The 23,382-nt window shown below is 36.5% G+C and overlaps 1 protein-coding gene across 1 annotated transcript in view; it reads left to right on the top strand.

The window, feature by feature from the left end:
* Positions 1-23,382, top strand: part of LOC112598047 (dachshund homolog 1) — a 121,235-nt gene that overhangs the window by 25,790 nt on the left and 72,063 nt on the right. The window contains exon 3 of the mRNA XM_025344373.1: positions 8,511-8,540. Within this exon, the coding sequence (XP_025200158.1) occupies positions 8,511-8,540 (30 nt within the window). The remainder of the gene's footprint in view (positions 1-8,510; positions 8,541-23,382) is intronic.

Genomic DNA, 23,382 nt, shown 5'->3' with positions numbered 1-23,382 from the left:
ATATTATAATTTAATCTATTTACTATCGATGAATAATATATGCTGCATAAATACGGTTAATATAATATTAATGATATAGAATATTTATAATTTTATTTGTAATTATTAAATATCTGAAAACGGAGGTTTTATACTGCATTCATAAACGGGTCAGAACGACGCCACTGATCAATGCGAATCGTGTGCACTCGAGCTCAATATTCAACTAAATACTTACCTATACAATAATACTCACTCACCACACACATATCTTATATTATACGGGACTCGTATAATTATAATTATTTATTTTTCCAAATAAACATAGTACATAATATAAAATACTCGTCACGCGTGTGTTGTTCTTATTATATATTACATTATAATTTATGCGATTTTTTTGGCCACCATATATTTTTTTCACCTTTTATCCGTTCACTATCTGACTCACAGATTCAGGCGATGCTCTATATAAATGTACCAACATTATTTAGTCATGATCCGAGTATAATGATTTATGCATCACGTGTGCGTTACACCGGAGTCGTCAAAAATGTGTAACGCGTTTCCCGCTGAAAACACGTTTGAATTACATTTCATATACAATTATTTATTGTCGTTCGTTGCGCTATATCTAGGTTTGTGTATTTACACTTTTTCTACCACCGTAAAATGCAGAATTAAGCCATTCCCACAGCCAGGAAAACAAATATCGCATCATATTTTTTACATACCTACGTACTATAATACCTATGATAGAGATGAAAATGTTAAAACTGTCCGTAAATTTTTTTATTGAAATATATACTTTACTGAAAACAAAACGCGATTTATTTGATATATGTTTTCGAACAAACTTATAAGATTACCGTCACCTCTCTAAATTGCTGCTATCAATCTTTCTACAAGTAATATCACAGTGTTTTTATTATTTTTATCAATTTTATTTGTTGTATTAAAGTATTGATTGTACAAAATTCAATAAACGCTTTTTATGAAAAAAAAAGAACTATTTTTACACCACGAGGACAAATGAAAGGAGTGACGATTCTTTTTATTCGAAAATTGGTTTGATTTCTTCACGTCTGCGTGGTAATATATTACAGCAGCGAACTTGTGACGCTGCAAATCGACTTTTCGTCTCGGGCGCTAGCACGCGTACGCGCCCGCCGGCGGCGTTCTTCCACCTGTTCCCGTACACACGTAATTGACGTAATACGGTAAAATATCCATTGTGAATGTAGTAACTATATAATATGTATAATGATCACTACAAACATATAATACAATAAATATTATATTATACACGTAAAATACGTGTATATATATAATATTATATATATATATATATATATATGTATATTTACGAAACGACGGATGATAATTGCGTGGTGTGCACAGTAATGTCATTTATATTATCGTATATATGTATATGATATATGAGGTGTACATGTATATTATTATTTTTTCAACTAGTATTAAACTCACAGCGCGATTTTTAAAATTATTTTTCTATTCAATCTCTTCGTAACGTATCATTAAATTAACGTTCTCGCACAGGCTGGGAGTACGTATGGGGGTATATAAAATAAAAGAAACATAGCGTGATGCATTCTGCAGTACGACTAAATACAATAATATGAAATAATAACAATAATATTATATTATTGTCCATATGCGTACATTATAATATGTACCTACTCGTAATACAGACCGTTGCAAATTATATCGTTTGTATTCGTATATAATATAGCAGTTTCGTATTTTATATTCTTAATTATTGTTATCGTGTAGGAAATATATAATAGGCTATTCTCTATAGCGTCCTCTTCGTCAGCTCGTCGTGACCCGTTTCCATAAATAAATATTTAGACTGCACAGTCCCACTTGGAAAAAATAACGATCGTAAATTGTATGATTTTTTGCGTTGGTTCCGTTAAGACAATTTTAACAATATAACATTGTACCTTACATAATAAAACCAAACGTAATTTATGTTGAGCACGCGCGCTAAACGCGATCGTCGGTTGACGTTCAGCTGCGTTGCCGCCGTATCGACGAAAACGATTTCGTCACACCGATTCGCGTGGCGGCTTTAATTGTAGCTACGAGGACACGCAACACACTATCTCAGCTACATCATTTCGTATCGTTTCGTCGAGGATACAGAACAATATATCAACCGGTCCGGGGCTTTATCCGTGTTGTTATTACAGCGGAGGGCTACTCCCGCTACAGTGGATTTTGTAAGATGTCGAGCTCGCGATATTTTACCTGTACCTACCTACAATGATTATTCAGCGCGCATTACAATAATTGCATATTATTATCACAATCAAGAATCACGTGGTTACCGCTTCGGAAACCACAATAATACGGTATAATTCATAAATTCGTATTTAACATACCTAATACCTAGTAAAATTAGTTGGATTGCGAACGATTATCGAATGATACATTCGTAACGCAGAACCCTAGAATTAAACTGGTTATATCTGTTTGAATTATATTATACGCCTCCGTGTCAGCTACCAAATTTTCATGCCAGGTTATACAATGTGACATACCATTTAAATATATATTTATAAATATTGATGACAACGAGATTCTATACACAGCTATCGACGACCACAGCAATTACAGTGTATCAGTGTTTCGAACCAGGGGTTGTAACATAGGTACATAATGTTGTTTATATCGTGCCATGCAATTTAGAGATCCTAAAAATCATTAAATCGGGTGTTTTGGCAATCAGTTTGGTGAAATTAACTGAATCAAAATTGGTCGGTTCAAGTTATAAAGTACGTCTCCCCTCGAATCGACTTTTCTCAGTTACAGTTATAAGGGAAGGTACTCTACTTTATCGTTAACGACATTGCTTTTTCATGGGAGGCGTACCTTGGCGTGTATTATGCATTATAATAGTATAATAATATACATAATATCATGTAGCTGACAACCGTATATTATAATATATACTGCGGCGGCATCGATTTCCGATGAACAACAATCAAAACATGTGGACACATCTGTAGTGCGTGTGCCAGAGAGAAACATTTTTGTTGTCTCTCACTCACTCTCGTTCTCTCGTTTTATTCACAAGCACCTGCTGTCATTGGTTTATATATTGCTTCACGTATTGGAAACGGCACAAATTCGTGGTACATGCGTATCGGACGTCGCTTTGTAAACAAACACACACACAATCAAAATGTATGTAATTCTATAGAGTCGGGGATAGTAAGTATGGATGTAGTTGTAGTAGAACCCAATCATATTATTGACTTTTTGTGTGACCAAGGACAAAAGAATCGGATTAACTCACAAAAAAAAAATAATAATAATATAAAAAGAGTAAAATACAAATACCTAAATGTATACGGCCGCATCGTTGCTGTACAATGGAAATCGGGAGCGCCCAAAATAATTTCTATTAAAATTCTTGTAGATATATGTATTTTTCATGTGTACATGTGTATACTATACCTATGAAAATTGTTATATTCCCGAAGAACGGTGTATCCATTGTCTAATGTTCGAAAAACAAACAATAGGTTCATATGAGTTTTTTTTTCTTAACCATCTCTCTTATTATTATTATTATTATTATTATTAATATTACTATTATAAATATCTTATAGTCATGATTGGAGGCCACTGAGGTTGAATGCCTCGCGGCTTTGACGACCAAATCATTTGTCGTATGCACACGATTAATATGTTTGGTTTATTCGCTAGTTAAAAAATGACATTTTCCCCTCAATAAATAATTAGACATTTACATCGTCGTCTCCTTTTCTAAAATGTTATTTTATGTCCTCTACCGAATTTTAGATAATTAATGATAAATAATAATACGTATAATAACAATTGCATAACAATACCCAACATTTATTTACGATCGACCGTTTTTTTTATCTGTTCCGGAAATATTATTCAGAAATATATACACAGGTATACGCGATATAATATCTGTATAATATGTCGTGTGTATATAAGGTATAGAATAGAAACACAATCGGAATGTTCATTAGCCGCAAGAGTAATCATAAATCATAACGTAATCAATTGTTCTACGAGCGTTATAATTGTTTCGAAGTTTGATTGATGGACTTGTGATATTGAACTCTTCGGAGCACACGGTGCAGCGGCGATGGCGCGGATTGACATCCCCCGGCAAACAGCGCTGGCGCATTACATACCTATAACACAGGCGACGAAGGTATATAATACATGAACCGGTGCAAAACAAATACGTCGAGAGCCGACGCCGCTGCCGCCTTGTGTGGGACGGATGAATTTGGGAAAACATAAAGGCGCCAGTGCAATAATTAAACGTTAACGATGTATATGCTTGCGCGTGTGTGTACGTATTATACGCACACACACACCGACACATTATACACAGGTCGATGATTTGTTTCGCTTCAGGAGGCCTCAAAATGTCCTTTTCATCCAGACACCTGAATCATTAAACAAAAACAATATTAGTCTTGTACGATACGTGTATTATTTATATACACATTACATAATATAACATACGTATGTATACCTATTACTTAAAATACTCACGCAGACGATATATCTTGAGCGCGGGTGCTCCCGTCATCGCAGAGATAACTAAAATGGTTATTATTATTATTAACCGCGACCAGGGCGACTCAGATCGATCACGTAAGAATGTACGAATTTACATTATAGGTTTTATCGTACTGGATACCCTCTATTATATGGTGAATAATATGTTTCTGTGGTATTATGCGGCGTGACAGGGTGGGCCACAGTGTTTTCCCGTTTTCCCATAATGTTAACGCAGGAAAACGGGTGTTACACGCGACTGGATAAAAGATCCATTGCACTGTCCGTGGGTACAATATAATATACGAACGATTCGAAAATGTTTTAAGCAGATGATTCGTCCCGTCTCTTCGAAACAAAATTCGTGAGTCGCGTGTCTTAGGGCGTACCTATTATTATATATATTTATATGTGTAGTGCGTTTACCGAAAAAACGCTTTCGTATATTATATTTGTACAATTATTGTTATATATTGCGCACACTCCGCCGGCCGGCCTGGGCGTTTCCTTTTTTCAATATTATAACGAAGTACTGTAGTCCGTACGGAAATATAGGTAAACGATGTTTATTGTGTTCGCGATCCGGCGAAGGGGGCCGAACGGAAGATTATTGATGTCATCCGACTATGGTTATAAGAACAGGCAATTTCGTTATTTTCGCGTACGACTTGTTGCCGTTGCACACACAGTGTGTGAGTCGTGTGACCGCCGACGATGCACGGTTGAGACCCACTGCAGGGGCCGTCCCCGGCCGAGTGATGATAAATGATTACAGAAAGATAGATCGTATATAAGACCTGCTGCGGCGCCGCGTGGTTCGAGAAGAAGCGACTGCGGCGAACAACAACAAATATTGTACTTTTCCATTTCGGGGCGGCGTCGGCGGTCATTAACCACTCGGCTGAAATTAACTCGACCGCGATGACACATTGTAATTATCAAACGCACGGACATAATAATATTAATATGTGTATACGAAATGGGGAACCACTCGCTCGTGTACTTAGTGCTGTTGTAACGAGTCGAAAAGAAAACAACAGTCGGACAGGAGAAAAATCGGATTTTTAGTCGGACGCGCGGTGTCGTCCCGCGGGTGTATCCCCGTTGCCATACAGCCCACCACTGTCAGACGCGTATGCCGCCTATAATACACGCTATATACGATGTATAAATGTGTATAGGTGCACGATATTGTTATTATTACTGTATAATCGATTTCCGTCGGTAATTGTCCGACCGACAAACGGTGATTGGATATTTCCGTCGCGTATACACACTAGCTCTGTCTATATATGTACCAACGGTAATTATTATTACCTAATATATAATATAATACGTATATGTTATATGCATAATAATAGTATACAATCTGTCGTCTCGTCTGCAGTTAGTGTTAAATTGTTCACGTGTTGTGCGTAGGCGCCAGTTATTGAAAATAAAACTTGTGACTGACCTCATCTCATGAGATGAATTCTATCCAGAAAAATATAAGTCACAAGTATTCCGATTTGTGCGCAGTGTAGTTGCAGTGTTCCTAGAATTTATGTCTGAGTTTCTCCTGTCATTTTTATCTGTCTTTAGGAGTATAAAACGGGACAACATTTTTCAAAAATGTTTGTGGATAGTATCGAACTACTAAGAGAGAAAGAGAGATCCGCAGTGATTATACGGCCACCTGTAGTGTTCGGTTGTTATCAGTTCACGTATGTGAGAATTTAATGTACACGAGACGTACGATGAACTTAGTTTTCCCAAAGAAAAACGGAATGGCTGTTTGATTATTAAAAAATGAAATTTAAAAAAAATCACGTTATTAAAAACGTTCACCGTGGAAAATGCGATACGTGCGACGCGCATATCCAACACATTATAATAACATGTACATTATAATATTATTATTGTATACTGATACAAATAATATGATATACACAATACACACTCTCGTTGTATCTATACTTGCGCTAGCGCGCGCGCGCGTGTGTGTGTACACAGTAGTCGCGGTATCCATACGAAATTATGATATTATACTTAACGGTTGTAAGAATATATTATATTATTATATTCGTAGGTATATGTACGGTTGGACCGTACTATATATAAGTATATTGGGTATGTAAAACATGTAAATTTTATTACTGTTTTTATTGACGCGGGCGGGGGTTTTGGGTAAATCAGAAACATTTTTTTTTTTGTATATAATATACGTTTACCGCGGATCGACGTCGTTTCGGTCCGGAAAATCGACGTCGGGTCGGGCGCGAAAAAAAATACACGCAGATCTATCCATTCGTTTGCATGTGTAGTGTGTACACCGAAAACGATATTGTGTACACACGCATAATATAATATACTTACGAGTTACCATGTATACACGGCTAAATATCTATGCGCGTAATGCATGTAAACGAGATACTCGAGCCATATATAACTCGGTCTGACAGGTGTAACGATACGTTTTAATAATACACAGTTTAACATATTATATTATTATCATATAATGTTATAGTCGCGAACGTACCGATGAGTATACGCGTAGAAGTATAGTTATATTTATGGGTTTTTATTGCGTCGATCCAACGCTGTCAGCAGTTGTACATAATATGCAACATATAATATACATTCGCGTACGGTATGATTTTTTTCGAATGCTCTTTTTAGCCAGAACGAAATGACATTACATCGTTTCGTCGACTGATCGGGTTGTGCAACGATGTACCTTTTTCGTATAATAGTTTTCAATATGGGTTGCGAGATCATCATCGCCGAGCCGACCGGTTTGACCTTGGTCAGTGTATTATACACACTTGGTTAATTATTGAGAATAAAAATGTGTATAATTTTATAGTTTTTGCCTTCTTCGTTTTTCTCGCGTAGTTTTTTTTTTCGAAATGGTTCTAAAAGCTGTTAAATAATAATTATTTGCACATATGCTCATAAGTCATAACTATTGGTTTTGTTGGCGATCATATTGTTACTAAATAAAAAAGTATATACATTATATATTATAACAGTTATAGATTGCGTTTAAAACGACAATTTTATTGTTATAGGCTAAAATGTCATCAATCGATCACGCGTCGATCGATTTCCAAAAAAAATCTGAGAATACAAAAAATTATGTACACATCGAAAAAAAACTTTTTTATTTTTGGTTTTTTTCACCCGTTTGTTTCATTGTCGCCGGCACTGCCTTACGCACACATCTGCCGCTGACCTTTGATACCAATATTCGCTCTCCCCTATACATAATATCATTCAGTTTTAATAGGCGTTCGACGCCCATGACCTTTGCCACTCCACAATGATATACCTTGACAGTACTCGGTAAACCGTGACTTTTTATTTTTTACGTTTTTATTTTTACCCACCATTGAATAATATATGATATTATTGTTCATACTACTTTTTTCTTTCCTTTCTGCCTATTTTTTTTTTTTTAACAGTATAATGGTGTTTATTGCATTTTATTGACGTCCCGATGTCGCGCGATCTAAATCCGCCTAGTCATTTTGGGGACTTGATTAACGACCCGCGGTGACTTCGAGCAGGGACCGTTATAATATGCGTGATATATAATAATATTATTATATGTGTGTATATATTGTATTATTTGAAATTGTCGTCGATACTTCCTAATTCGCTCGTATCCTATGTCTCTTACCCCATGTATACACACTTGGTATATCGTCGTCATCGCCACTAGTAAAATAACAATAATAATACACGTGCACGCAAGAAATTCAATATAGCTTAACTAAGTGTGTCGGAAGAAAAACTGAACTTAAATAGAGAAACAATTTTTTTTATCAATACAATATTTTAAACAACCTGCAACACTGTTAAACTATATCGAATTTCGGGTTTGCCTGTACTTTGTTTTATTTTTTTATTTTTTTTTTTACCAATTATTTATGCACTTTAGTTAAACTATATGTTTGGTTTCTTGTTTGCAGGTGCATGATGTCGCACAAGCCGACTGACAGGTAGGCAACGATTTGGATCATATTATTATAATGTAATTTGCATGCACATACACACTTATATACATACAACACAAGTCGGGTAAGAAGTTTTCACGTGTTATATATTATTAAGTATAAGTATATATAGGCGCCGTCGACGGAGTGGAGAAAGTTTCCGGTTATAGGCGATACACGTCTGGAGAAGAAAAATCGTTATTGGGCTTATAATTAAAAAAAAGAAAGAAAAATAATAAAATAAAATATATTCTATCCCGCGGGGGTGGAAAAAGCAGCAAAATCTGAATCCGAACAAGAGATGGAAACATTTACACATTTTTTCGTTATTAAACGTCCGCATTTGTTTCTCGTGTCGGGTTTAAATTAACTCTTCTCCTTTCCATTCCCCTAACAGATGAAGCCCCTTCATTATTTAATAAGGTTATAAACGCAAAGAAAAATATCCTTCTTTTTTTTTCCCGCTCCCTTGTTTAATTAATTACGCGTCCGCTCTTCCGGCATTTACTTTTTTTTTTATCTGAAGAATTTGATTTTTTTTTGCCTGTCGGATCAAATCTGTAATTTATTTTTGTCAGGTCGATTTCGATTTTTTTTTCCTCGTAAGATTTATTCAAAACGCTTAATCGGATTTATCATTGAAAAGACGTTTTGACAAGCCACGTTCTTTTTTTTCTTTTGGCAATTTCAATGAGTACATATACCGGATGTGGCAGTCGAATTTCCATATAGTTTGTTTTTTCAACGTTATCCATAAAGTGTAATAATGTGGAATAAATGACAAAGCCGGTCATTTTTATATCTAAGCGTTTCTCGAAAATATAGTACTGTGACAATTTGACCGGAACTGCAGTTTTTGCGTCGTTTAAAAAAAAAATCATCTATAAATATAATATAATAATAGTACCCAATACCTAGGTATGTATAGATTATATATATATATAAAGCACGAAATGACCATCGGCCGTTTCGTGCATGTAGATGGAAAATGCGAATTTTTTTCCCCCACATAATTTCGCACCTTATAACTCTGACCCCCGCGGCGGCTATCCGAGTGTTATTGTGGCAAAAAAGGGACCGGTCGAAAGTTCAACAGACAGTAAACGATTGGAAACGAAAAAAAATAACAATAATAATAATGGGGAAAAAACATGTAATGACAACGAGAACGACGAACGATGATGACGATGACAGCGGCGACGACAACAACAGCGAGACACAAATACGAGTTCTGGTCACCGCGCGTGTGTGATCCTCTTACGTTTCACGGTCCGAATGGCCCAGACCATCGGCGATTTTGTGTTCACACATTAGGCGCGAATCCCCCACACTCGCACACAGCCGGCCGTCGTTGCCGTTGTCGTCGTCGCCGTCGCGTGAGTATGCAGTATCGGTGTCAACGTAAAAAAAAAATAAAAGAGAAAAAAGGCGAACCCGAACGACACTTAAACACCGCTGTCGCAATGGGTTCGGGACACCATGAAATTCGGAATGTGTATAACACGCACTCGTACACCCGCACACAGCTAGAAATCGGGGAATGAAATTCGTGTTATAATATAACACACGCAGACAAAAAAGAAAAACCAGATGTCTTCTCGTAAACCGAAAATAATGTATAATAATATGTCCTCTTACGCCTTTTTGAGCACACACACATACACACATCACCAGACATACCATTTACCGCACTATTCTCCATCATATACTTTTTACTACCTACCTAATACTCTATACTATACGCTACACTAATGGCATAGGTGTGAGTGTTATTCCATTTCGTCGGTGTACCCTACTCCTCGAGTATAAATGCATAATGCAAGGCGGCAGCGGACGCGTATTTTCTGTAAACGATCAGATCCATACTCTTGACAATCGTACTCGACAATCCGCGAACGACACGATATTATAATGACGGTAATAATAATAGGTACATAATGGGTGCGTACACACACGAACACCCGACGGCCGATGATGGGGGGTGCGGGGTAACCCATGTATTATTATTATTATCATTATTCATTACTATATAATCCAGTCGGGATGAAAAAAGCGGTTTGTCGTCGTCGTCATCGCTCGGCCAAACATACTCGAATGTATAACGACGGCGCGTAATCCTCCGGAGGGCTTCGTCTCGTCCGGGTCCGAGATGAAAACGATATCGCCGCGACGGATCGAAAAAACAACACTCTCGATGATAGCGCGCCAGTTTTCGGGGCGCAAGGACAGATGGCCCGCGGGTGCGTGCATACACTGCACAATATGCACATTGCACACGCACGCATCACGGACGAGTTGATATTATAATATATATCCACGAGAATTCCTTAGACGTGAGTGAGTGTGTGTGTATTGGTATTCTTTTCGTTTTTCACGCTTGGCAAATTGGTGTAGATTTCGATGTGACACGCATACCGCCGGCCGTTTGAAAGAAAAGAAAAACACAAGTATTACTATAGTGTCGGATTCAAAAGTGTTTACGATATGATCAATGACGATGTTATAGTAGTAGTAATGTATATATTACTATATAATATATATGGCTAGTTTTAAATATTTAGTGTGTATATAATATATAGATTAAAGGTAGTGTTGTATACATGCATATCTGCGTAGACAGGCACACCTTTGAACGAATTTCTTTTACTAAAGAATCTTGAATTTTGGCTATATAATATAGGTATTTGTTTTTGAAAATGTATTGTATTTCATTAGTTTTATACGATAAAGTGGCAGATTTTTTATACTATTTATTATATGATGAGGCATTTTTCGGAAAATGGAACACGAATAACTTTAAAATGAGTTAGGAAACCCGCGGTAATAATCCAGAAATCGTATGTTGAGTATAGCCAGTAGCCACCATCATGTTTTGACCCGCCGAGCTGTTGTGGAGTACCATGAACCATCGCCGTATAGACGCTTGCCTGCCCTCCCTTCACCGAGTTCCGCGATGCATATCGGTTAACAATAATTATAAAATAATAGTATATCAGACGTGCGAGTTTAAACGCCTGGCGAATTATTAAATTGTTCATATTATAATAATATTATCTTATCGACACCGGACACAGAACGAGATCGGCGTAGGTCGCTGCCGCCTTCAATATAATAACACATAATGAATCGGATTACGATTGAGAGGAAATTGTTATCGACAGGGTTTTAATTGTGTGCTGTAGTAGTAGTTGTAGTTGTTGTTCTATAGTATAGGTACGACTAACATTTACTTGTTGTCTGGGATTTTAATTAGTCGTTGCCGCCGTCATTTACACGCTTTTTCTCACCGTATTTTTTTTTTTATTTATTAAATATTCTACTCGTTCTATATCAGGCAACAGCAGCTGTAGTATGATTATTATCCATTAAACAGAGCTTCCGTACACTCTGTACACTAGTGCACTAGGTCGTATAATATATTTTATAATGTAAGCATACGACATTTTCAAGCTGTAGGTCGATACAAAATCATGTTACGAAAACCTTGAGGATAATATCATCATACGAATCCCGTGAAATCTATGTAATTTTGTTACACGTGACACTGCGTACACGCATTTTTTCTTTTTAATCGAAATAGCGCGTAATAATAATTTGTAAATATACAAACGGGCGCCGAGTTTGGGGAAAAAATTAACATCACACGAGATCACGTCGTCGATCTCTCTGCCATATCATAATATTATATATACGTTTTAGTCTCGTCTTCGGCATCGCATCATTTCACGGTGTGGCCCATTGTGTTTAACCTTAACCGGTCAATACCTATACATAATCGATTATTCTTTAAGTCGTCACCCCGCAGTCACCCGGTGCATGTTTGATATATTATTGTTGTTGTTGAATTTATTTATCATTTTTTTTTCTTTTATCCATTACATTGAGTAAAAAAAAAAAAAAAAATAATAATAATAAAATAAAATACAAAATACAAAATAAATAGTGTCGCCGTCGTCGCTTGAATAGACTCAGGCCGAGAACAAATTGTCCGGCGGCGAATTTTCCCGTTGGTCCAATCATTATCGGGTTCAATTGTGCGTGTGTATGTGTGTGTGTATACCCACAAACGATTCGATCTCCTTTATCACCTCTGCTATATGCGTTGTCTTTTTTTGTCATTTTTTTTATCATTATTATTATTTTCGTATCACCTCTTCCGTTTGATTCGTTCTTTTTCGAATATTTTTATTAATAGGTAGTAATAATAATAATAATAATAATAATAATAACGAAAAAATCACCGCGACAATAATAATATGTATTATAATGGCCGGCGAAATGATCACGTACCCGAATACGTGTCGCGCATTGTCTTGTCGTCGTCGAATACGCGCACACAATCACACAGATGGCCTCGTTCGCGCGACTCCATACCTACGTTTATATTACCATTATTTTTATACATATTATACTTTTTTCTCTCAATTTGTTCTGTCGTCGTAGTTGCCGCCTATTATTGTTCGCTGACCAATTGTTTAACGAAATCGATGCGCTCATTTGTTTTGTAGTTTGTCGATATATTTTTTTTACCCTCCAAACCGGCTTTCTCACTAAGCCGCGATTTCCTTTCCACTGACCCCATATTGCGGTCATATTATATACTCATAAACACAAAAAGGTACATACCCAGGACTGTATAGTATACATTTCATCGGGCAGACGAGAGTATATTAAAAAGTTATTAGTACAGTATTTATTCATGGTATACATAATTTAGTAAATATTATACATATACAAATAGCCACAGGTGTGGGTTAATAGGATAATTGTTTATAGTAGTTACATTCGAAACGTTGTTTCAATACTTATTTCTTACTGATGCTGTAGTGGTTTTGCACTATTTTCTCACCCTGTCGAGTCCCCTCTGCATTAAAAGCCGGCAAACCGAAATTTCATTAACGTCATTTTAAGGTGAATTTATGTCGTAATTTCCGTTGGCATATACACTCCGCTATGGTTTTACACGCGCACCTCCAGTCACCGCCGCCGACGCCACGGGACAATGGATGTGCGCTGTTGCTAATTCTTTGCAACACCCTCCGCCGACGGCAAAAGAGTTTTTCCGGACGGCAAAAGACGAGAACTAACGCGGGCAATGATTTACACGCACATCGCCCAGAGAATAATATTACACGGTGCAATAATTATTGTTTTCGTTAGCATAAAGGCTTTACAACGAAAACGATTCGAAGGATTAAGTTTTAATTAAAACACAACCGTTTTATACCACCACCACCACCACCACCACCACCGCCGCCGCTGCCGTGGCCGCCAACAAACTTTTCGCTCTTTTCTATTGTTGTTATGACATAATATGTTTTTAAGTTATGTGTACACGCCGCCGCAAAGCAGTCGGAATCGAATAGGTGCATCTTAAGAGGGGCCACTGCGACCGCCGCGAATTCCTTTGAGCAGCGTATACACATGTAAACGCATATAACTAAATGTATTATTTTATTATATCTATACGTCGATTCAATAATAATATACATGATAATACAATACATACTTTGTATTTTTTCGACGCGGTACGGGTAGAGATGTGTATAATAAATATAAAAAAGTAAGGTAATAAAAAAATGCAATAAGAAGGATTAGCTCTATAAACAGCGCGCTTTCGCATAAAAAGTAATGAAAAAACATGACGTCGGTATAAACAATTTATTTTGAACAAATAAGGGAGCTTCGCAGTAACTGCATCGTGAATATAAGTAGGTTTTACGAAATAGTTTGATTACGATTCATTGGAAACGAAATTTCCTCCACCCACTTCCTCTCAAGCGATCTCTTATTTTCATAAAATATACGCTTGTCTTCAATAATATTATATTGTATTAAACGCAAAATACATGTTTCTAACGAATTATACCGTTTAGAGTGTGTCTAAAGATTATGGGTCTATAAAGGACAGGTGTCTATTATAAGTTATAACGAAGTCTGTAGGAATCCTAATTATTACGGCATTATATATTCTGGGAAAGATTTCTTTTGCTTGTGGAAAAGTTAACCATGATAGAAGTTTAAATGCGTTTGCAATTAGTTTTTATCAATGAGAAAATATTTAATTATAGGGTGATGGCTATTCTGAACTGGTTGCTTTATGTCATTTTAATAATAAATAAAATTTGAATGGAGTCATAAAGTGCCTAGTCTGTATATTTTGTATTGGTTAGTTTCATATTGTGTATTTGTATGATTTTTATAGGTATTGGATGTACATATTACGATACTGTTACACTATAATCGTGGTACAGGTGTGTCGTAATTCAATTTATACGTATTTGTCGTAGTTAATGTTTCGAACTGATCAATTAAATTTTTTTTTTTTTTGCATACGGTCAAAATGGAAATGTAGTTATGTAGTATATAAACACGATGTACATTAAACATGTACAGAAAATTTACGAAGATGATACATGTATTTTCATATAGACTTAATTGCCACGATGTACATTTGGTAAACGCAATATACGCTATAGTTGAATGTAATATATTTACTGTGTGTGGTATAAATGATAATTATATTTTAACGATTCGACGCATCATTATTAAAATATTATATTATGTACCTTAGGTTAGGTTATTAACGCCACGCAATTTATCTCATTTGAGGGCGGTGCAAGTGTATGCCGTCTAGCGATTTCTTTCGATCTATGCGTATGTACCTATATAATATAATTATTATCCTATCACCGGAAAACACATATTATTATACGTTTGATTTTTATGCGCAATTTAATTTTACTCGTTGACATTTCACTTTACATGAATGCAATCGTAAACGTTTATCGCATAATAATGTATAGAGTATAGACGTACTGCAGTGTTGATTAATGAACGGTTTCGTGTTACCTATAAGTGCCATAGGATTTTATTAAAGCCGTCAACGATGAATATTATTATCAGAAGCGCGTATAGTCGCAATAAAACCACTAATAAACGTCGAATCGCGGATGTTTTGTATCTGAGTATAAATAATATGTTATAAAGTAAACCCTCCTTGACCGTCTATAAAGTATTAAATAAACCGTTGCCGGTCGAGCGTAAAATCGTTGCATAAAATATTATTACACGCGTGTATGTGTGTGCGCAGTGGAAGTTGTTTGAGTCACGATTTAAATGTCAAAACATATTATTGGACAAAATACGTTATACGTCACTCTTGCGTTTGTACGCGGGCATGTATTTATAAATGTACAAAATGAAATAATTTAAATAGGGTCGGTATATAAGGTGATTAAGTCCGTGTACAGGCGGCAGCGGCGGTATATTGGTTTTGGACCTTCAATTATTTCTACCACCTCTACCCCGTCCGACGGCCGGCCAAACAATTTGGCCTCCACCCCACCCGCTCTACACCCTCTGTAAGCGCGCAACACAACTCTGTAGGCTACGTATACGCGCGTATACACAGACCCAGATATACACACACACATATAAACTTACAAGAACAACGTTAACCGAAGATGACAGATATATGATTATGAAAGGATGCGAATCGGAAGCAAATACGGAATGAAATTACATATGCGTTTTACGACTAATGGAACACAACAAAGGCTCTCCCTATGCAACGGTGGATATATACTCTTTCCGCCGTCACTGCGGAACCCTTTTGTACGTATGTGTTCATGTATATGTGTGATATGTGTGTGTGTGTGTGTACGAATTAATTGCTAGAGCTTTTAGCGATTCTAAATGTGACGGCTGCGAGAGGGTTCGACGATATCGGGTTTTGTATATTATCAACTGTTATACATGGCGTATTACGACCGTCGTATCATCCATATTATGCATGTATACCTATAAACACCTAACCTTAAACCTATACGCATTTTACACGTGTTACACACACACATAGGTATATTATTATAAAATATACATATGTAACATGCCGCAATACGAGTGGGTTCCAGTTAATATTTGCTACAAGACGTGAAAAAAAAATTTAAAAAAAAAATGCTCGCACACACGCACACGTTCAAGCAAGCTACTTATGTATAGCATAACACACGACTATCGTTAACTTGCGTGCTATGTTGTCGTTGTTCTCGGGATCTACCTATCTAAACATATATACATATAAGTAGATAATACAAATAGATACGTACTGATAATCGCAGCTGTCCGTGAAATTGTTTTTGGTTTTTTCGTATATTATAGATAATGTATTTGCTCTCATCCTCGTTTGTACCTTGTACACATATATACAATATTTTATACTATTATAATATTTTACAAGCGCATCATTCGTGTTTTCACACGTATAGAGCCGGATAACTCTGCACGGTAATTGTAATTAACAACGGTGTGTTGACCGGACGGAAGCGACTGAAACAATAAATAGTAAATAACCGTAAACAACACTCTTGATGACACGAGGGACCAAATTTTTTTAATTAATTATTAAAAATCGTTAACTTTTTCACACCCGCACCTATAGCGTTCATTTTTGTTTAACCGTATTTTAGGGAGTAGGTTTTTTTTTTTTGTCATACACATGTTCTGGAGGGCCATCGTTGTCTCGATGACCGATCAAAAATCGAACGGCGTATCGTTTATTACCAACGTTTTCGTCTATGTACAAGCTAACCTCCACCGGTAGTTAAAAAAATAAAATAATAAAAACAAATAGATTGTTGTCCAATATGCTACACCTTTACCGGACATTTTCGTCGGCTTATAAAATTATGTTCGTATTTTATCAAGCGTGTGATATACGGTTTTCAATCAGAAAGTATTATACACGGTCAGAGTTCCCGATGGGGTTTGTGATGTAGTTTTATTTTATACGGCGGAGAGTTAGTGTTCGCACTTAACTCTTTTTTTTTAATTATATACATATATGTTTTTTTTAAATCAGGTTTTTAATCATATTTCAACATTTTTTTTTTCATTTTTCAAGGGGCAAACATAGTTGTAGTCTGGTTTTTCTAAAAAAATCTAAAAGTAAAATTAACTTCCATAGAATAGGTATTCACGAACACGATTATTATTGTATAACTTGAAGTCTTAGTGTTAATACTCAATATTTTAGAAAAACCACTGCAGTATATTTCGCATCATTCCCAATAGTCGCAGCCAACAACAGACTATATTTTGGAGAAATGTGCGAATTCACCCGGGAAATGAATTATCGCCGTGACAAACACGGCTTTTGAGACTTTCCCAGTACAATATATACGTAATAATATATCATTTAATAGCGTTTGCGCATGTATATTTAGCCGTCGATCCGGATCCGTCGGTTTTTGCAGGATTACATGGATTAATGTGTTTCGAACACAGGGGCGGGTGACTGAATTAAAAGTCGGTCGATTAGCCGCTAATATCGGGCCCGTCCGGACGATTATCTGAAAAATCGGTTCCGTTCTCGCGCCGGTGATTCGGAAAAACCCGGTTGCCGCGTGCGCTTCGCATTTATACATTATACACAACACACATATACATAATTTACATATATATGCGCGCGATGCGACGTCTATCTCCGTCACTGTCACTATCCGCGTGTATCCGGTATACACCGCGGCGGTTTTTAACAAAGCGGTTTTAATTTGCAAAACAATTCACCGCTCTGCGTAGACCCGCACGAGTGTCGTAGTTGTCTGTTTCTCGACCCCAGCCATCGAAATGAGCAGAAATAAACGCGTTCGAATTTTCCGGATTCTTCTGTCCGCGTGTATACACTCGTATTAATAGTAAATGTGCATATTATGTACAGAGTGATTCACTACAAAGTGCGCCATCCCCTTATTTTTCTTCAATAATGCAGTTATTCGATATCTAGATACGTCAAAATCAACATTCCAACTACTGTTCTTCAACAGCTTACAAATACTACCGTTCGAGTTTTTACAGTGGTTATAAAAACAAAAAAAATAGGGATGAGCATGATTAATAAACTACCCTGTATATTATATAGATTCCGTATTATTATTAACAGTCTCTCGCGCATTTTATTCCTTTTCTTTCTCTTTTAACCACCGCGCGTTCCACAACAATTATTGTTTTCCGTTCCATCAATTGCGCGTAATTATTCAAAAATATAACGGAAGAGGAGCTAAATGGATTTGAAACATTTTCTTTCGCGTACCTACATGGCTACATCTGTTTGTATAAATAGTTATAATATGCAATGCGTTTCTCGGGTCACCGTGGTGTATTATAATACTGCAGTGTATATGATTACGAGAGTTGCTGAACAAGAAATTCGTTTCATATATTATATTTAATTACAATTTTAATTAACCTGATGTATTTAACTGCCGCCGTCGCCGTTAAAGCTTCGTGAAATGAACTCACTGTGAAAACGACTATATTATTATAGTACACATACGCACGTGTATTATATTTATATGAATAGGGTAGGGGCGGTAGCGTTCGAGTTTCAGTGTAGTTTTATTATTGTAATTAAAATCTTATCGAAACAGTCAAATCTTCAGCAGACTGATGGTTCGATTGAACGTTTAGAACTCATGGGAAATGAGACGTACATAATGGGTATTAGTTGTGAATAATTAACGCGTGCTTATATTTTGAATGCGCTCGTGAAACGATTTTCTGTGCATATTCACTCATACACACAATATTGTACTACATATACATACGCACTCACTAAACATGATGCAGATTAACTGTCAATAAATGGTATACGGTTGGTAGCGTATACGAATCGACGACGTCAAATCAATTTTTATAATACATATAGCTAGTAAACGGTCGAAATCGCAGATCCGTGATGATAAATACGTGAAGGTATATTGAATTTTAAAAGCGCTTATAGATTTTAAAAAAATAGTCGTCGTCACTGAAGCAATGGTGTGGTTCTCACACGATCGACATTTTTGTTTTATTTTCTTTTTGTTCTTCAACAGCAATGCATACATGTATATATAGTATATACCCGTATAATATAATATGTAGTGAAAGAAACGCCGTCAAATTATTGTTTGGCGCCGTCGTCGGTGCTGTATAGCATATGTACAATGGATATATATATATTTAATGTATAATCGATCGCGCGGCGCGAGAGGACCTTTCAGAAATTGCAAAACACACACACGGTTTACCCGTCTGTCACAAAAAACCATTTCTCTTCCGAATGTGCCTTCTCGTTTCATTATTTTATTTTTTTATTTTTCCAATTTTATTTATTTAATACTCTTCTTGCCGCTCAACGGCGTTCTTTTTTAACGGCCACCCGATGACTCGGCGGTTTTCGCCATTTATTCCCTCGTCGATATCACATAGTCGCATATATACAGCATCACACCGCTGGTGCAATGCATCTCTTTCCGCTGGTTTACCTAGGTATATACTCGTGTGTCTCGTGTTATATATTTACGCAACATGTTCGCTTGTCTATTAACCCACTCGCTGCCGTCGTCGCCGCAAAAGTGACGAAAATAAATGAAAAGGCTGTGGCGTTACACCTCGCTAACGGCTAAAGGGTGGCGGTAGTGTGGCGCGTTCGCGAAAATCTCGCGCTCGAATACCAATGAACGCGCCGAAACCCAATTTGATAAAGTATAATAATATATAAACACGCTGCAGGGCGAGGGCGCCGGTGAAATTGAAGCAATTTCCTGCAATACACACGCGCACATATTATATACATGCGCATCATAGACGAACCCACGAAAACTATCAATATATATATATTCATATACATATTATACGTATATTTATTATTGACCTGACCAGTAATTTGATACGATTTTTATTAGGGCTGTTTATCAATCCACTGACATATCGCGTGACGATTGGCCGCCTGGAAAAATAGTTTATGATTGCCGTCGGTGGTTGAGCAGTTTATATATATATATATATATATGTACAACTAATATAATATTTTTCCGCTGTCGTCTTCCAAAGTTCAAATAAAATTACAACAGAGCTCGCATGTAAACTGCTCCCAAGGGTCCGCTGATATGCCAAACTTCTCATATACATGTGTATGTATTGGGTTTAATCAACGGTAATGGTCGTGTGTGCGCGGTGGATATACCTATATATATAATATATTATTATTGTATACGCGTGTTTGTTGTTACGCGTCTTACGTAAGACGCTCATAAAGTCCGCAAGTTTTATAATCCAAATCGAGTTTTATTATAATCATAATAGTACCGTTGTTCAAAACAGTGATATTATTATATTACACGCGTGTACACTATTATATTATATACGTATGTATTGTTATTATTTTTTTAATATCTCCTCCGGTGACTCGTATTTCATTTAGGGCATTTACTGTACGGCGATGGCAGAGGGCAAAAATAATATAAATTATATCTTTTTTTCTCCTCGCGCCCCTGATCTACCACTACCGTCACCGTCACAAACAATATGTAAAAACGAAAAGTTATTAAAAACAACAACCGTTACTGGAAAAAACGTATCCATCTGCCGGAAAGAGGCTCCGGTGTGTTTAATTCTATATACATTTTGTACACAACTTTTAATACTCAAATGGCTTTTTGGATGGAAAAAAGGTGTATTAGTTTTTTTTTTCGTAAACGCATTTGCATGCGCCCACTGAGAGGAAATAAAGGCAACAAGACGGTCGAGAGTAATTTGAAAACACCATTAGATAGCAAATAAGCCGCGAGGAAAGGTCGTTTCTATTATGTAGCGGTAAAAAAAGGAAGAAAAATCGTATGGCGGCCGCAAGGGGTGTTAAAAATTTATTGTTTTTAATTTTTTCCATAATTTTTTTAATTCTGGAAAATATTTTGTTTCTGTAATTATCCCTTTAATTTTTATCGATACTGTTATTACAAATATTATAGACGTTTGCTGTAAAATTGTACACGGGAACGACTATAATAATAATAATAACAATAATAATAACATTAATATAATAATATATTATTATATTCGTTTCTTAAAGCATTCAGTGGGAAATATAAAGAACTTAATTTATTAATTATCACATTTTGTACAAATTACGTAAAAAATAAATTTAACTGGGAAACAGTTTAACGGATGAACATTTTATTTTTACGAATTTATTTTTGTCTCAAAACAAATGCATTCGCTACAAAACTGGAAATATTAATTGACACTCAAATGGTTAGGTTCTTAAACCATTCGGTAGTCACGTCACATGAGTTGTTGAGAAACAAAATATGTTAATTAATGTTTTAATATATCGTTTGGTTACATTTTTTTGGCGCATAATGAGATGCACGATGGTTCGGTATAGGTAAACTCTATAATTTTTATTTATTATTATTATAAAGGTCTAAAATGTGTTATTCCGATGAGTAAAAAACCTAGAAAAACCGAAAAACAACGTCTTCTTAACGAGCAACCAAATGGAAAGTAAAATTTTTGAATCGAGTTACAAATGAGTGGGGTAGTACAGGGGTTGGGGGGTCGACGCGCAAATTGCAAAACTTCTGTTAGTCAGCCGCCGGGGTCCGCGCGGCGATTTAATTACGGTATTAAGTTTCGGGGGGACTCGATTAATTATTCAGTGGCGTCAAAAAGGGCGAAACGCCAGTAGTGTATATTATATATTTACTTTAGTGTTTTGTATATATACCTACACATTAAACATAGTAAGTTCGAACTTTGCACGGCGTGAGAATACAGTGGCTATACGATATTATTTCTTTTCTCGGTCCACCCATACCCCTATCCACCCACATTGAGAATTTGCCGACACCGGAAAATATGAATTTAATACACTGCAGTCGCGCAATCACCCGCCCGCCCATCAACCAGATCTCTCGCACTAATTAAAACGTCATGAATAAAACACAGGTATTACTTTGGATGTAATAACACGCGCGGCGGCGTGTCGCTCAAAACGCTGTGGAATCGTATTTATGTACTACGTGTATATTATTATATATATATATATTGTGATAATAATTCATCGCGCGGACGGGAGAGGCGCCCAAAGCCCCAGAGGAGGAAATATTACGACCGAAACCGAAAAGGGCTTTGCATTTCCGCCATTAATTAGAGACAATATTACTTGTGTATTTCTTATTAATATGCGCGCGGGTCGGCCGCGGTTAAATAATACTATATTATTATTATACTCTCACTCAGTCCCTAACCCTCTCTCTCTATCTCTTTTTCACCCTCACTCTTTCTCTCTATTCGCAATACGCAAACTCTCGCCAAATCATCATTATTATTTTCCTTCACATCTTTATGTGCAATTTGAAGTTTTTATTTTTACAACTATTGTTCGTTTGACTATTTTCTCGTCGTCTCTTTGCACTTACGAGCGGTCATTTCGACACATTAATCGTTTCTATCCATTGGACGGTCTTACATTGCGTGGTACTTTTCTCGTCCCTTACTCCGTTTCGGCCGGTCGCCAGTTTTTATACATTGATGGCGATCGCTGCAATCCTCTCGACGCACTCATATTATATTATTAAATAGGGGTACCTCTGCCTACGTGTATAATGTTATATCTGCCGCATCAGCAGAGAGCCGTTGCCGTAATGAAGTGGCAGCGTGCCGTTTCGCCTCGGCTACCGAGAGGGTTATTTCTCTCACAAAGACGAGAAAAAATTGTTTTAAAAAAATACAAAAAAATCATTGTCATAATAATAATAATAAATCCTCGACATCAATCCATTGTTTTAAAACGTATATCATACGAGTAGAAAAATCGCGTGGTATACCGTCGCGGGGCACGTTTTTGTCAGCATCATATTGTCCGGGCTCATTCGATATTATAACCCGCCGGCCCGGGACTATTGTTTTTATCGCGCGCGCGCGCTCGCTCGCTCACACAGCATTGAGTTATTATTACTATTATTATTATTATACTGCAGATATCGTATTATTACACAAAAGCCTCCGTGCGTCTTCTCCGCGT

This window comes from Melanaphis sacchari, unplaced genomic scaffold (assembly GCF_002803265.2).
Source record: "Melanaphis sacchari strain LSU unplaced genomic scaffold, SCAv2.0 Contig44_pilon_pilon, whole genome shotgun sequence".
Lineage (NCBI taxonomy): Eukaryota > Metazoa > Arthropoda > Insecta > Hemiptera > Aphididae > Melanaphis > Melanaphis sacchari.
This window is presented reverse-complemented; position numbering and strand designations above follow the sequence as displayed.